This window comes from Fukomys damarensis, unplaced genomic scaffold (genome assembly GCF_012274545.1).
Source record: "Fukomys damarensis isolate Sample0158 unplaced genomic scaffold, DMR_v1.0_HiC HiC_scaffold_35, whole genome shotgun sequence".
Lineage (NCBI taxonomy): Eukaryota > Metazoa > Chordata > Mammalia > Rodentia > Bathyergidae > Fukomys > Fukomys damarensis.
Genome location: NW_022900947.1, coordinates 9845470 through 9862390, shown reverse-complemented (window position 1 = coordinate 9862390; position 16921 = coordinate 9845470). Strand labels below are relative to the sequence as shown.

Genomic DNA, 16921 nt, shown 5'->3' with positions numbered 1-16921 from the left:
AAAAAAGAAAGGGCCGGGGATTTAGCTCAGTGGTTTGGTGGCCTGCCTTGCAAGCACAAGGGCCAGAGTTCAATCCCTGGTACCAAAAAAAAAAAAGACTATGGTCAGGCCTGTAGAGGAGAGAAAGGCAATTTGAGTAGGGCATTGGGAAACATTTTAGTGCAATTTAATGTTCATGGGGATGGCAGTGGGGAAGAAATGCCCAGCTCAGAGATGAAACATTTATTTACTTTTTTATTTTTTTATTTTTTTTTGGTACCGGGGATTGAACCCAGGTCCTTGCGCTTGCAAGGCAGGCCACCTAACCGCTGAGCTAAATCCCCGGCCCTATGAAACATTTATTGAGATGATTTCTAAAACTACCACAGGAATGGATTCACCTTAAGTAAAAATATAGATAAAAAAGATTGAAAAGAAGACAACAGATGCATGCCTATAATCCCAGTTTAAACTAGCTGGGGCAATTTAGCAAGATTCTGACTCAAAATAAAAAGGTATGGGAAATATATAACAAATAATGTGAAATGGGAAGAAAGGGTTTAGAGAGGAAGAGGAAGTAGGAAGGGTAGGGGAAAGGAAAGAATGGAAAGGAATAATTATGAGAAAGGGAAAAAAATGGAAACAAGGTCTTTGTAAATAGGGAGGAATGGAGGGGTTGAAGGGAGGGCAGGGGAATAAGTAAGAATCAAGAGGCCCAGTGTAGTGGTGCACGCCTGTAATCCCAGCACTTGGGAGGCTGAGGCAGGAGGATCGCTGTGAGTTAGAGAACAGCCTGGGCTACACAGTGAGTTCCAGAGAAGTCTGAACTACATAGTGAGACCCTGGCTCAACCCACCCCTGCAATAAAAAGAATCAAGTTATGTTACAGAAAGGTATAAATCTCTAATGATGAATGTCATTATATTATATACCTAAAATGTTCCATAAACTTAAAAACAAACAAATACATAAATAGGTCTGGGGATGTAGCTCAATGGTAGAGTGCCTTGGGCTCTATCCTAGTACCAGGGATAAAAATAAAGAAAAGAAAACAATGAGGAACACTGAAGATTTGTGAACCGTGCAGAGGAGGGAGATCAGGAAAAAGACACCGAGAAGGGCAGGTGGTTGCAGAAGCACAAAGACATCAGGAGAGGAAGGAGAATGTTTTGTCTGGGAACCTATGATGGCAGTGTGTGTCTTAAGCCGAGAGAGCTGCAGCAGGATCTGCTCCAGAGGCCAGATGGGTGCAGCAGTAAGCCAGGGAGGGGAGCAGATATTGCACACAGTTCATGTTTTGCCAAGTTTGGCCATGCAGGGAAATACTATGGCAGCTAGATGGGGGGATGCGATTGCAGAATTGTGAGCACACTTGGCATGAAACCACACAGTGGAAGACTCAGCAGACATGCAGGGCCGCAGCTCGGGGTGGCCGATCAGCAGATGGCAGGGAATGAAGGAAATGGGTCCACTCAACAGGACATGAGGAAGAGGCAACCTGCTTATAAGTTGTTTTCCTGCCCAGTGATAAGTCAGTGAGAGACTGGAATCCCTTCTTCTGCTGGATTAGCATCAAGTTCTAGGTCTCAGAGGTTTTCATCTCTAGGGGCAGCAGAACAACTGTTGTGGGTCTCTGATAGGTCTCCTGGGCATGTTCTGTGGGTTTCATGCACAAGTTTGCTGTTTTTCATAGTGATTGATGAATATGATTTTGTATAAAACAATGACTGTTTTCAGAATAGCTTGATGTCACTGTCCCCCATGTGTGCTACGCCACGAATTATTCTCACACAAAGCCTGCAATATGTTTTCCTCTCAACCTGAAAGGTAATTTTCAAGCCAAGAGTGGTGGTGCAGAAATATAATCTCAGCACTCAGGGAAACTGAGGCAGGAGGAGCCCAGCCTGTGAAATTTAGAGACTTTGCTAGACCTTGTCTCAGAAAACAAAAAAAGGATGGCGATGTACCTCAGTGGGAAGGCCCTGGGTTCAATTACCAGCATCACAAGGGAAGAATTCATTTTGGGGGCTGAGATGTTGCTCAGTGGTAGAGAGCTTGCCTTGTGTGTATAAGGCCCTGGGTTTGATCCCCAGCACATCACAAACAACCAATTTTCATTTTTAAACACATTCTTTGTACATTCTCTCTCTCTCTCTCTCTCCACACACACACACACACACACACACAGAATATATGCAAAAAAACTAGCAAAAAACTTTAAAGAAGGATTTTCTCCAAGGCATGGGATTTTAGCTGATATTCACATTTTAACATCTTACATTTCCTTATTATTGGAGAATAATCATGGTTTTAATTTTTGAAAAAAAATTGTTTTGTTCTTTGGAGACAAGGTCTTGCTATGGAGTTCCCAGTGGCCTTGAACTCATTCTGTATCCCAGGCCTGCCTCAAACTTGCAGCAATCCTTCTACCTCAGCCTCCAAAGTGCTGGGATTACAGGTGTGCACCAATACACCTTACTAATTTTTGCATTTTTAAATTATGGATAATTCAAAACCTAGAAAAGTACATACCATTTTCTCCTGAAAATGATAATTAACTGGAGAATAATCAGCCTTGAAAACTAGAGATCAAAAATGCCAGGCCCAGTTGCCTTTCTTACCTGCCATTACAGAGTGGCCACCGAGCAAGAGAACAGTGCAGGAAAATCTTCTGCGTGATACTGGCCATCACTGCGGTAATCAGATCAGTCTCATCATCCAGTTAGGCCTTTTTTTTTTTTTTGGTACTGGGGATCGAACTTGGGACCATGCCTTTGTGAGGCAGGCGGCAAAACCACTGAGCTAAATCCCCGGCCCTGGTTAGGTCTTATTTTCAGGGAAATGAAGTATAATAAATAATGTGCCACCTGCTGATGTTTTGTCGCATTTGCTCAGGGTGCCTTTGGCTTTTAGAAAGTGCTGACGACCTCTCCCACTGACCCTGTCCCTCCCTCCCAGAAGGAAGACTTTGGTCGTCTCTGCCCGTGGGTCCCACACACGTGGACACCCAGAACCAACAGCTATTGTCTCAGGCGTTCTTCAGGCTTGGTGAACCACATCGTACAGTGACATTGGATCTTTTCCATTTGAAGAGAAGCCAGAGCAGACGGCGCACACATAGGAAGTGAGCTGCTGGGTCCCAGCATGGCCCTGCTATACTCCCGAGTGTGAGACCAGCCCTGCACTGTACACTGTACCCCTGTATTGAAGTGAAGGAAAGTGTGAGGACACAGGGCATCTCATTTCATTTGCCAGGATTTCTCCCCATTCAGGAAAGTCTATCTGGAAAAGAAATTGTAACCAACATATCTAAGCAAAAGAAAAAAGAGATTGGTAGTTAGAATTACAAACTTTACTCACCGAATTTCAGATTTATATTCACTGATGGTCTTTTGGGTTGCATCAAGAGACTGATGGGGCTTTTCTGGATGCAGGCCAGTTTGAACAGCATTTCTTAGAGCTTGGAGCTTAAAAAGACATGGAGAAGAGTTTCACATTAGTAACTCTATCCGAGAGGCAAGCAATGTTCCTGGACCCACCCAGATCCCCTGGGCCGAGTGGACCCAGCATTCTGTGAATTGCTGTGCAAGCATCCAGCTGCCGCCAAGCTCTCACTGAAAGGAACTTTGGCAGGGAATTGTTTCATCCCTTCTCAGAACTGGAAATAATAATGAATGCTGTGTGTCCATCCTTGTTCTGCGGCTCAGATAAGCTGCTCACAGAAATATTTCTATATGAATATCTCAAAGCAAGTTTACATTCCAGCTGACAGTGGGCCTTCCTGGGTCCTGAATGTACTGTGGTATTCCCGTGATCTGAAAAATGCTGAAACTATAGGCTCATAACCGGAGGCACTGTGCAGTAATCTCTTACTTGGAAGGTAAGGTTTCAAAGTGAGGACATGAGACCCTGACGTGTGCCTGAATACGGTGAATGCTTAAATCTTAACATGGTTTTTTACAGTAAAAGATGTTTCTCCATCAACCCTGCACTTCACACGCTGACCCCACTGTTCTGGCCACTTTCCGAAGCAGTTCTAGAAGAGCAGTTCTAGAAGGCCGTTCTGGTGTGATTAAGTGCAACTCTGTGGCTGCCATGATGTTCTGAATAAATTCAAAGTGTTTACCTTTCATGGTCATTTTGACTTTGGGGAACAGCCAGGAATCACAGGGGGCCAGTGAACAGGAGGACAAGAACTCTCCGTGATGTTTGTATGATGCCGCCTTTCCACTGGGTGGAACATGGTAGCAGCTTTCCCTGTATTTTTGATCGTACATTGTAAAGAAGCTCATGAAAAAGAACTTCCAGATCTGCTTCAGAAAGTGGCCAGGAGATGGGATAAATGTGTCTGGAGTGAAGGAGAGTATTTTGAGAGGGATCGATGCAGTGTGTCTTTCCCTGCAATGATTTTTTAAATTTAACTATATGATCACCCCTTGTAAAATGGCCTATAGTTAAAATTACAGTGGAAATCCCATAGCACAGTGTCACACTGGAAATAACTCCAAGTGGAAGCTTTTCTTTTGAGCATCAGTTGAGGGCAGCCGTCTTGTGTTTAGCTGCCACACCATGGAAAAAGTAATATAAAAACAAAAAAGTCTCTAAGGACGGAGATTCTCAAGCTGCCACTGATCTCAGGATCTGAGATCACTGCAGTGAGCAAGGCCTCTTCCCTTCCCGCCCTTACCCCCTTCTTGTGGGTGGGACATCTTGCTTGCACTCCTCACAAAACTTCCTCTTGAAGTCAATTTGTGCCTTTGAATTCGCACTCATAAAATCACACAGCATCTACACCCTTCCTCTTGCCTCTAGGCAGGATGATACATCCCATATCCCAGACAGTGGGAACATGGGAGAGGCAGGAACATTTCACTGTTAAAATGTACTTGCATGCTTGGGCCGTTGGGAGAATCAAGCCTACGAAAGCATGGCGATTCCACTTACCTTATCAGTAAGAAACTTTGCCTTGTTTCTCTGGTGTCTTGCAAGGTATTGGTCATACAACTGGGCCAGTTTGGCGGCCAAAACGTGCTCTCGGCTAAAACAGGGGTGATGAGTGAAGATTAAACCTGAAATATCAATGTCCAGTTGGAAATATCCGGGAGGGTCTCCAGACCCAATCATATGCTGAGTTCTGTGAACGTACTTCACTGCCTGCCAAAGAGAGCAGAGAGCGGGGTGGAACACAGGGGAAGTGCTTCTCAGATAACCGTGTTCTAATGCGCGAAGGGAGAGCAGTTGGATACAAAATACCTCCTGCCTGTCAAGTCAGGCTGAAGGTGCCTGTTACCCGATTAGGGGCCTGCCCTGTTTTGCATACCTGGAAAGGGGACTGAAAGAACAGGAAAAGAAACCACTCCAAATCTTGCTTTCCAATCTTTTCGTCTTCATTACTCTCCCAAGTCATAGCTCCAATCTTTTTCTTACAGACTATCTTGTTTCTGGAAATTTTGGTTTATGTAGTTGGTGACCTTGAAACGTTTGAAATGTGAGAAGCATAGATTGTAGGCACAAACGGTCATTATTTGGGTCATACATAAGTACCTGAATTTTCAAAGGGTGTGGGGATGTTTTTGTTTCCTAGATGGCAGCGAGAGACTTTTCCTTCGTGGACCTGCATGGTGGCACCCAGTTTTCCCAGGTGGTGGAGTGAGGGATGAAGCTATTGGTAAAAATAACAAAGCAAGGAGGATGGGAAGTGACCGAGTCCATTGTGCAGAAAATGGGAATGGAGATTTCCAGTGGGAATTTATTGGGTTGGTTGGTGCATAATGAGTCAGACAAATTCCTGTTTTCCTTCCCTAAAATCTTTAAGATACTCTCCATCATCAGTTCCCGCTAAGTTTGGGAAGCTCAAGGATGAAGGGGAGTGATGTGGTGGCTGAAGCGCCATCGCTCAATTCTCTTCTGCAGAGATGAGTTTTGGAAGCTAGTAATGCTGTCTGGAAAGTTCTATGACGGTGTGGCAAAACATTTTATTTACAAATGATGAAGTTACATGGAAGGTGTAAAAACTCCGGTTGGGATTGTCCTTCATCGGTTTTGGGAAACACGTTCAGTAATCTCTTCATTTAATTATCCTGCATGGGATGGAGTAAGATGCTAAACTGGGCCAGCAGCCTTGGGTTCTAGCCCTGGCTCCACCTTGAACTTGCTCTAGGACCTCAGGCAAGCCAGCCTATGTCTCTGGGCCTCTATCTCTTCGTCTCTATCTCTTCACTGAAAAGATTCAGTTAGCATTTTCAGATCCCCAAGCATAATATCATACACTTCGATATATCATCTCATTTATTCCACAAAGATAAATAGGAGCCGGCCATGTAAAGGGGCCCATCTTCAAGCGGCAACCAATTTAGAGAGGAAAAGATCCTTGGGTCTGAAAGGACGCCTCCTGGGATACAGGGAAGGATGTACGGAAACCCAGAAGGGGCATTCCTACATGAGAATCCTGTAAGGTTCCAATGTTATTCTCCATTAGACAGAATGGAACGGGGAAGCTCACATATTGTGTTTATACACAAATATGCAGTGGCTATAGAAATATGTTCCCTTTTATTTTATCGTGTAATCTGATTTCCAGTTACAATCAGACATGAAAACAGAAAATATTTGCACTTAGAGTAAAGCATCTTCACCCGCGTCTTTTCTTATAGGACTCTAATATATTGCATCCTACATTTATATTAATGGGATATCATCCTCACTTTTTTTGTAAAAATGACACTATCTTTGATGAGAATTCCTATAGTATTTTTATTTCAAAAGTCATCCCTGTTAAACTGGTTATGATATAAATTTTGCAGACTTGAGTAGGACTGGATTAACTGTACCTCAGTGCCTTCCAAAATAGCTCTGCTTACCCGATTGGATTCCCAAATATGCATGGGCCTATGTTCCACTAATTGAAGGTGGTCTCTGCCTAAAGCTCAGTTAATAAAATATGAAAAGCTTCCAGGACTCCTGGAAGTCCTTGGTCACAATGCCCAAAAAGCTACAACTTTCTTTTTTTCAGAGAGAGCTCTTCATCTTTTTGTGGCATCTGTCTTCCCTTTTCATGTGTTGAGAACCAACAGGAAAACAGAAGCCACAGTTTCTCTCCTGGCCCCAGGTAGATGTGTGGGCGGAAAGCATCCTCGTGCATCCTCTGCTGGTCGCTTGGATCTTGCGGAAACCCATCTGCGGCCTTTCAGTGGCGAGTTATAAATATACTACGGACACTGCAATAATGGAGACACAATTCTTTTCTCTTCCATTCAGGTAAAAGAGTAATTTGAGTACACTTATAACCAGCAGCAGCGTGAGAAGGTTTTAATCTCCACGTGGCTACTGTGTGTCTTAGGATCACTCAGATAACCGGGATTAATCAAAAATTTCCTCCTTACAATGACACACAGCCAAACATCAGTTCAGAGACATAATGGAAAATTCCTCTCTAGTTGCTTGGTGCCTGCTGATCCTTGCCTTCAATGTCCTCTTTTTATGGAGCTCCCCAGTTATGGAGTTACTTGGGGTTTGTCGGGTGGGTTCCATCTTGCATACTCTTGGGGTGAGTCTGCAGCGTTGCTAGAATTATTCTATTTACTTGTGAAGTGGCCTGGATCACCTGGCTTTTGCCCGTGTTCACCAGTCTGCAGCAGCCAGCATTTCAGTAACTGCTCATAGTCTCTGCCTCAGTTCAACGTCAAAGGGTCCCAGGACTCCTGTAACCACTGAAGTAAACTTCTCAAAATAACCCGCCTCTGTTTCTGCTAGGGAAAATGAGCTTATTTGTCTTTTTGTTGTATGTGTTTTCATTTCTTTTATATTGACTACTATTAGGAAAATAGTAGCAAACATTTCTCCCAAGGAAAGACAGTAAGTAGAGGGTGTATTTTAGTGTGAAACTTTCTTCTGTCTTCACTTGAAAGCTGAAAGCCAAAGCTATAAGAGGTAATGTATATGGGTTATATTGTCAGCATGTGCATGGAGGTATATCAATGCATACAAATTTGAAAGTTATACAGAAAAATAATACTCACTGGTGGAGTTCAAGTACCAGTTTCTAAATTTGTCCAGTGGGAGAATTTATTTTTTGGAGAGTTTAGCTATGTAGTTCAGGCTGGACTTGAACTATGTAGCCTTGGCTGGCCTTGAACTCATGGCAATCCTCCTGCCTCAGCATGCAGAGTGCTGCGATTATTGGTGTGCATCATCGCTTCTGGTCTGTAGTAGATTCTAAAGGTATTATTCTGGGTTTCTCTGGGGAAATTTCTGTTTCTCTCTTGTAGAACATGCTTGCCAGGGCACCACACATGGTGATGCATGCTGCAAACCTAGTGCTCAGGAGGCTGAGGAGGGAGGATCTCAATGAGTTCAAGGCCAGCCTGGGCTACCTAGAGAGTTTAAGGCCTGCCAGAACTACACATTGAAACCTGCCTCAAAAAAACCACTCCCATCCAAACAAAGAACATGGCACGTGATCATGAGTTACACAATCCACTTACAACTGATTACATTTGTGCTTGGTGTTATTATGTGAAATGTGGGGAAAAGGTGATCCCTTTTTTCTGGAGTTGCTCAAAGGCCACCAAAGATCATGGCCTCCAGCAACAGGAGAGAACGAGGCCTGCCCGTCTACATTTGAGAAGAACTAGGACGAGAGAGGAGAGATACGGGTGGATGTCACATGCTACCCTCGTAACAAACGGTAACTATGAGTTAATGCAGTTGTTAGTTTGTCAGATTCAACTCTTCTACAGTGGATCCATCCTTCAAAACATCACGTTATATGATGAAAACAGTGTTATCGGCCCATGAGAAAGAACCGCAGTGGAAGGAGTGCTATCCTATTCTCCCCATTTCCACATCCCGATGGTGGCTCCCGGTCCAGAGCCAGGAGGCGACCTCTCCCTGCTCAAGGCGTCTCCACGTGGTCTCGGCCCTGCAGGTGGAGAACTCAGCAAAGCAGGCCTGGAGGCCCAGACGGGGAAGGCGATTCGTGGGCAATGCCATGGGAAACCACTGCCCTTGGGTCCAGCTGGCTCCGCACCATGTCTAACCCTTAGCGCAGCGAGGGTCTGATTTTTCTGACTCTGGGGCATTTTCAACTTAGTCTAGAACCTATGCTGGGACTTCCGAAGGAGGCGGATGATGTCAATGGGCTCCCCCTACTCTACCCTTCTTATTCATTATTCTCCTGTTTTCTCCTTTCAGCCCACACTTCACCGCTTCATTCTATCGGTGGCTCACGCTGAGGTGGACGGATGTGTGGACGGACGAAGGGATGGACCGATGGATCATTTGATATTTGCATAAGTTCACACTGTCTTGATAACTAATTACATCATGCATCTTCTGAATGGAACCAAACAGATGATAAATCATAAGGCTAAGCCTTATGTTTACATCTACTTCTTAACTACTTCTAGCATCACATTTTTTTGGTACAAAGTAGCTATTCATTGATAGTGGTCTGCAGTCATATTTTATGGGAATTTACAGCTGAATGGGGGGCATACTCGTATGTCATCTTTATACCCACAATGACCCAATGAGGTAGAGAAGATTACGATTTTTTCCCTACTTTTCAATTAAGGAAATGGGACCGGAAAAGCAAAGAGACATAAGCAAAGCCAGGATAGCAGGACAGTGGGCCTCCGCTAGGACTCTGACTACAGGCTATGCCTTGTGTGCTCACTACCTTGCTTTTATGGGATGACCAGCTACGAACTGAGCTAAAATAAACCTTTCCTCCTTGAACGTGTGGGTGTTAGGGACTGTGTCCCAGCTAAGCTAAATAAACTTCTTTTCTACATGAAGTACCAAGCTTCCAGTGTTTTGCTACAGCAACACAAAAGAAACCAAGCTACCTGTATTACCTCATCCAATCTGCAATCTAGTAGTCACCGGCACCATGTCTGTATTACAAATCAGACCAAGGCAGGCAGAGATTGAAGACCAGTGTCATCCCAGGAGTGGCAGAGGGGGACACAAATCAGGTCCTGTAGGACAAAGCTCAGGACCGCTGCTGGACTGGAGATCTACTGCGTGCTTAAGAGGGAGCAGGTGAGCAAAGTGTGGCTCTTACACAGTTGGCCTGCTGTTTGCACTGTATGTGTAGGACAGTGAATTCTCCAAAGAGAAAAATCAAAGCAGAATCCTACAACTTCAGCACCCCAAGCTGTCCGACACGCGGGGTGTTTTCCATCTTAACGACTCAGTGGATAGGGTGTGTACCTTTTTATACAGCGTCTCCAGCCCTTCCTTGGCACTGGGCTCCTGGGCCAACCTTGGGGGCCGGGTGGGGAAGGGCTTGATGGGGCTCGGCAGAGCCAGGATTCTGCCATCATCGCCAAACCATTTCCTGCCCTGCAGAGCAAGCAGAGGGAAAGACTGTGTTTTCTTCTGTTTGGAAATAAAATGGTTCTCAAAGCAAACAACGCTGGTGGGAAAATTCTGTGTCAAAGTACACATTTCACAGACCTCCTCCTACCCAAGAGAATTTTAAATGTCTCTGTTCCCACTGGAAATCGAGTCTTCATCAACGCCCACAAGGCATTACTGACCATCCCTCAGAAAAACTTAAGAAAAAGCTTAAAAGAATACGCAAGGAAACATTTATGTTCTATTTATTAGAGATTTAAGGTGAAATAACCACAGAAGAAAAACTTGAACCTGATCACATTCTATCTAAAGAAAATTTAAAAGTTTAGTCTGGCTTGGTGGCACTTGCCAGTAATCCCAGCCCTCGGGAGGCTGAAGCAGGAGGATCGCCACAAATTCGAGGCCAGCCCAGGCTACATAGTGAGACCCTGTCTCAAAAACCAAAACCAAAACCAAACAAAAATTGCATTAATGGGGCCAGATGGCCAACATCTGATTTAGCCGAAGCTCAGAAGCAGTGAGCAGAAGATGGGGTTTGGGTAGCTGGGAGGCTGTGTAGGAAATATACAGAGAAGCAAAGTACAAACAGGAAACTGGGTCCTGTGGACTAGCCGAGGATGCAGGCGCGCGTGGGGACCCCTGGCACTCACGGGCTCCTGCCGCAGCAGCCGGCTCTCTGCCACATTCTGGTTGGAGCGCGTCACCTGCGGCCGCGCCCCGGTGTAAAGGCCTTCGTCCTCCGGGAACCGGGGCTGCACGTTCTCCGGAAGCTTCTTATAGGTCGGCACTGCGGGGTTCACAAACAAGCACAGTGAACTCCTGCGCCAACCTCGCGTTTCAAACCGCCATTTGCCCAATTCCAACAATCGCAAGAACCGCCTCTGTGTCCATGGGAACTGCATTTCCCACGGACTTTCTAGAAGCAGTGTAGGAGACCAGGGTGTTCCTTGGCATTATCGCGGTGCAGAATCGTGCCCTAAAGAGGGAACGCTGAAACAATTCAGGACCTAACTTGCCAGTGTAGCGTAGGGAAAGAGAAGACGTGTAGAGCCGGGCATGGTGGCACCGCCTATGACTAACCTCATCACTCAGAAGGCCGAGGCAGGAAGATTGCTGTGAGTTTGAGACCAGCGTGGGCTACATAGGAAGACCCTGTCTGAAAAAACAAAGCAAAGCAAAACAAAACAAAACCGGGGGTGGGGATAGGAAGGTCATATTTAATCAAAGGGCCTGGAGTGCACTCTTTAGCTCCCTCCCTCTTCACCTGAGCCAGTCTGGACCACACACACTTTGGAGCGCCTTTCCCTGTACCACAGAGACAGTGGTTTCTATTCACAGGGTTCCTGAGAGAACCACATAAAGTAAGGGACACAGAATTTGTTTTGTAAATTAAAAGCTGTGAGAGCTGGGATGCAGCTTCATCCCAGTGGTAGGGCACTTGCCTAGTGTGCTAGAGACCCTGGATTCCATCCCCAGCACTGAAAAAACACTTTAAAAAATTAAGTAAATGTGACCATGACCTCATTTATTTTTTCCATCTGTTTTTATTCACAGACACTCCCAGTGTCAAGTGTTCAGGAACTCTGGGGTCTGGGCCAGGCCACCGCTGTCTGGTCCCTCTTAGATCCCAGAGGGAGTGAGAGGCAGCAACAAGAAATGGGTTTGTTTTTGCTTTTTGAAACAGAGTCTCACTATGTAACCCAGGCTGGCATCAGACTGGGAGAGACACTCCTGCCTCAGCCTCCTGAGTGCTAGGATTACAGGTGTGCACTACCACGCCCAGCCAGCAACAAGAAATGAAGGTCCCTCTAGCATCCTGTCAGAGGGCAATGTGAGATGAAGAAAGTCCCTAGGTGATAATAACTTGGGTGGGGGAAGCTGCAGGTGAAAGAGGCTTTAAAAGGGAGGGAGGAGTGTGCCAAGGGAGGGGCCACTGATGGGCTGGAAAGTGAGTTCATCCGGAAGAGCACACACTGCGCTGGTTTGGTGAGCAGTGGCCCTGCAGTGGTGAAGTGTCCCATGTGGTTAGTGTCCAACTGAAGCTTCCTGTCACCTAGCAACTCCGCTCCACCCCGTGTTAATCTGCTTATAGCTCTGCCCCCCCTTCTGGTCCCCAGGATCCTAAGCCATACCAGGCAGCCTGGTGTGCACTGGCTGTAGTGTCTGAGTTTGCACACACACACACACACACACACTCAGGCCCTTGATGATAGGATCACCCAAGGGCACAGTTCTCAGAACTGTCTCTAAGTGGTGCAGTCTGGGATAGTCCAGATCTCCCAGGATAGTGAGCAGGAGAGGGTGGGATCGTGACTCTCACAAGGTGAGGGGTGCAGCAGCTGGAGGGTGGAGAGGACGCCCTGTCTAGGTCGGGCTGTGGTCCTGACGACCGCACTCTAAACTGCACCTCACAAGAGTGCAGACTGGATCGCTCTTGTGCCACATGGCCCTGTCCCCCCACGCTCCCTGAGCGGCATCTTGATCCGCGGTTCCTAGAACTCAGGATAGCTTCTTGTGCCTCGCTACTCTGATGGTCTCCAGAATTTTTTGTGAAAATGTACTCAGTACGGGTATTTGTCTGACTCTACTTTGCCTACAAAGTTAAATTAAGACAGATTAAGGCTGATGTCTGACAGGAGCATGCCCCTGGAGGTCACTGCTCCCAACACGGGTGTCCGCAAGGCAAGGCTGTCCACACACGATCTGTCCTCGGTGCTCACAACTGACACGAGTACTCAAGGCCACGTCTGAGGCAGTTTTTGTATCCTCCTGTCTTCAGGTGAGGCGCAGAGGAACTCACTCCAGGCTGCAGTCTGTGCTTGGTCCGGGTGTCGCCCTTACTCATCTCTCCTTGAGACTGGAGAAGGGCAGAAGCCGGATCCCTTGGCTCTATGTACCCATTCCTGGGCCCTTGTCAAGCCCTCATTTCTGGCTGAGCTAGCGTCAGCTCTCACGGGAGGGTGCTTATGGTCTGCCTAACTCTGCCCCAGCTCTGTGGGGTTGGGGATGGGGGGAGAGGCCTGACAGTGAGCCTCTGCATCAAACTCAGGTGACAGTCTGCTTCTGGGCTGCGGTTGTGCAAATGTCTCTCTGTACCCCCAAGAAACACCAGTATACAGAACAGTCCAGTGTGTGACCTTAGGGGGAGGCCACCTCAAGCTTAGCTCCGTTTCTGTCACCTCCAGCTTCAGACTCTCGAGCTGGTTCTCAAGCCCTTTGGGCTTCTGCTCCTGCATCGATCAAACTGGCAGGGATGACAGTAGCTGGGTGTGTGGGGTAAGATTGCTGGCCATGGGGGTAACAGCAGCTGGCAGGCACCACAGCCCTAGGAAAGTACAGGGAGAGTAAGTGTCTAGGATGCGTTTGCTATTGCTACGACTAGGCCCACGCCATTTCCTGTGGATTTTTTTCTGCCAGATATCTATTTTAGGAGGAATTTGAAATGTCCATCAAATTTAAATACTTTGAAGACACAGGACTCAAAATGACTTCTCAGGCCCAGCTGCACAGGAAGCTCACTGCTCCTTTACCTCCTCCTCCAGCACCCCAGGCCTTCATCAGAGAGGACCTGTGAGAACTGCCCAGCCGTGTGGGCTCCTCTGCAGCATCCCCCCTACTGTGTTCTCGGGCTTCCTGGTTGTGCCGGTACCTGGATCCACACTGCAGAGGCACGGGTGGTCATAAAGGCCATAGAACTGAGCTCCAGAAGATAGAACAGAAGCGAACAACTGCAATAAAGGCACATCAGACCTCTGTAGTAGGTAAGTTGGAGGAATCACCCCCTTCCATCAGAACTTGGACTATCTTCAGGGGAAGGGCACTGGAACCTGCAGTGGAACCTTGCAGAGTTCAACCCTGCAGGAGGTCAGGGAGCTCAGCTTGGGCCTGGCAGCCAGAATTCAGCCAGAATCTCAGGGGTCTGCCATTGGCTAGCTGATAGTAACTGACTTAGTTCTGCACATTGCTTCCCATATTGTCTATTGTGTCAGCAGAGACATACCCTGGAAGAGGCTCTTCAAATTTTTTTCTTTCTTTTCCTCTTATTTTTAATTTTTATTTAAAAAAGTTTATTTCTTCCCATTCTGCAAATTCTTCCTTTTTTCTTTCCTCTTTTTCCTGCTCAGGCTCTTGCTCCCCCATGTTATTCTTCATCTCCCTTTTTGTTCCTGTTCCTTCCCTAATACAGATTTCTTCCTTTTTCTTTTCTTCACTCTTTTTCTTTCACTTGAGGGTCATTAGTTTCAAAGGAAAGTGAGTACAATTTATAGCTTCCCTATTACTGCTAAGTTGTTCTATTCTTGTCTTTGTTCTTGCACTCTGTCTTTCCCTCTTGTCTTCAACAGTTTCCTAGAGTTTGCGTGATCATCCTGTGTCCTCTGGCTTCACTTGAAACCTTCTCCTATTCTTTTACTTATCTATTCCTCTCCTCCCAACTCCTTCTAAGTCCCCATCCTGAAGGGTAAAGTTGCTATATTGAAGAGTTTATTCACTATAAACATATTTTGGGCTGGTCCTCAATTTTGATTTAATTCACATGGTTAAAGTTCATAGATTAATAACTACCACAAACTGTCAATTTCTAAGCTGTGCTTGATGCTGTTGTGTTGCTGATTATATAAATTGGGCTAAAGGGTTATGATTGATTTAATGAGTTGTCCTTTCTGATATTATGAAAATGAGAGTGTGTCTGAGTCATTAGAGACTCAAAAACTAAAGAGTAGCTATATCAGGAAGATTGAAGTACTAATCCAGAAATTAAACCAAGGACAGCCCAACAACAAAAATAAAAATGAGAAAATGCAAGGCACAAATACAGACTTCCAATTCAGCAACAGCAAACATCAGGGAAAATGAGGTGGGAAAGTCTGACAATCAACCACCAGGACACCCTGAACTCATAGCAGAGGAAGTAACAAAACAGATCAATCAAGCTCTAGAAAAATTCAAAACAGAAATAATTTCTCAGATAACTACAGAGATGGTAAGCACAGCAAAAGACATGATTAGGGACTCTAGAACAGAAACAGACAAAAAAAAATAGATGAGCTCAGGACCATGTTAGAAGCCATGAATGCCCAACATAAGAAAGAAATGGAATCCATGAAACAGATTCAAACAGATATCCAGGAGATTAAAAACTCTATTGAAAGTATTTGCAGCAGAATAAATGAATGTGAAGACAGAATTTCGGATATAGAAGATAGGATTGCAGTCAGGGACCATAAAAAGAGAGATCTCTTAAAAATGGTAAGGGATTGGGCCAGGGATTTAGCTCAGTGGTTCTGCTGCCTGCCTTGGAAGCACAAGGATCCAAGTTTGATCCCTGGTACCAAAAACAAAGCAATAACACTAACAACAGCAAGAAAAAACCGAAACAGTAAGGGATCATGAGAAATCAATCCAACAACTCCTAGATGATGCAAAGAAGAATAATATAAGATTGATAGGAATCCATGAAGTAGCAGGGAAAACTACAAAGGACTTTAAATAACTGCTCACAGAATTAATGACAGAAAACTTCACAAACAGAGGGAAAGAATTTTACACACAGATAAGTAAGGCATATAGGACTCCAATTAGCCATGATTAAGAAAAAAAAATCTACACCTAGACATATAATAGTCAAGATCCCAGAAACCCAACAGAAGAGCAAAATACTACAAGCAGTTAGAAAAAAGAGACAAAGCACATGCAAAGGAAAGCCCATCAGAATCACAGCAGACTTTTCATCACAAACCCTCAGGTCAAGGAGAGACTGGAATGAGGTATTTCAAGTCATAAAAGAAAACAACCTCCAACCTAGGCTGATGTATACTGCAAAACTATCTTTCAAAATTGATGGAGAAATAAGATACTTCCATGATAAAGAACACCTGAGAAACTTCATGAATACCAAACCAGCACTCTAAAAAAATTTTTTTAAAATATCCTAGAAAAAGACAAGAAGGTCACAATTTCATAGGCCCAACAGAGCAAAGCCAATAGACAAGGCAAGAAACTAAAGGGAGAGAGGGAAAAATTAAAAAGAGCCAATAACAGGACAGTAACATGACAATAAGTCAGTACATATCAGTTGTAACCATCAATGACAATGGCCTCAATTCACCAATCAAGAGAAATAGACTGGCAGAATAGATTAAGAAGCAAAATCCAACAATATGTTGTAAACAAGAAACACACCTAGTTCAAAAAAAACTCATAGACTGAAAGTGAAAGGATGGAAAACAGTTCTCCATGTGAAAGAAGCCCAGAAAAAAGCCACGGTAGGTATCTTATTTGCAGACAAAGTAAATTTCAAACCAAAACTGATTAAGAGAGACAAAGAAGGCCACTACATTCTTGTAAAGGGAGCAATCCAAGAGGAACAGATGACAATCATAAATATATATGCACCAAATATTAATGCTCCCAACTATGTAAAACAAATATTAAAGGACATGAAAAACCAAATAAACACTAATACAACTGTAGTTGGGGACCTAAATATCCTACTATCACAAATAGATCATCTAGACAAAAAGTCAACAACTTTATATTATTTATATTATTTTATATTAGAACTGAACCAAGCTTTTGAACA

At 44.9% G+C, this 16921-nt stretch overlaps 1 protein-coding gene across 3 annotated transcripts in view; it reads right to left on the bottom strand.

Moving 5' to 3' along the window:
• Cc2d2a (coiled-coil and C2 domain containing 2A) overlaps window positions 1-16921 on the bottom strand; it is a 111073-nt gene that overhangs the window by 58532 nt on the left and 35620 nt on the right. For all 3 annotated transcript variants that reach the window (XM_010641862.3, XM_010641863.3, XM_010641864.3), the window contains 4 exons: window positions 10992-11128; window positions 10195-10326; window positions 4924-5133; window positions 3340-3446 (listed from right to left, as the gene is read on the bottom strand). In XM_010641862.3, coding sequence (XP_010640164.1) covers window positions 3340-3446; window positions 4924-5133; window positions 10195-10326; window positions 10992-11128 — 586 coding nt within the window. The remainder of the gene's footprint in view (window positions 1-3339; window positions 3447-4923; window positions 5134-10194; window positions 10327-10991; window positions 11129-16921) is intronic.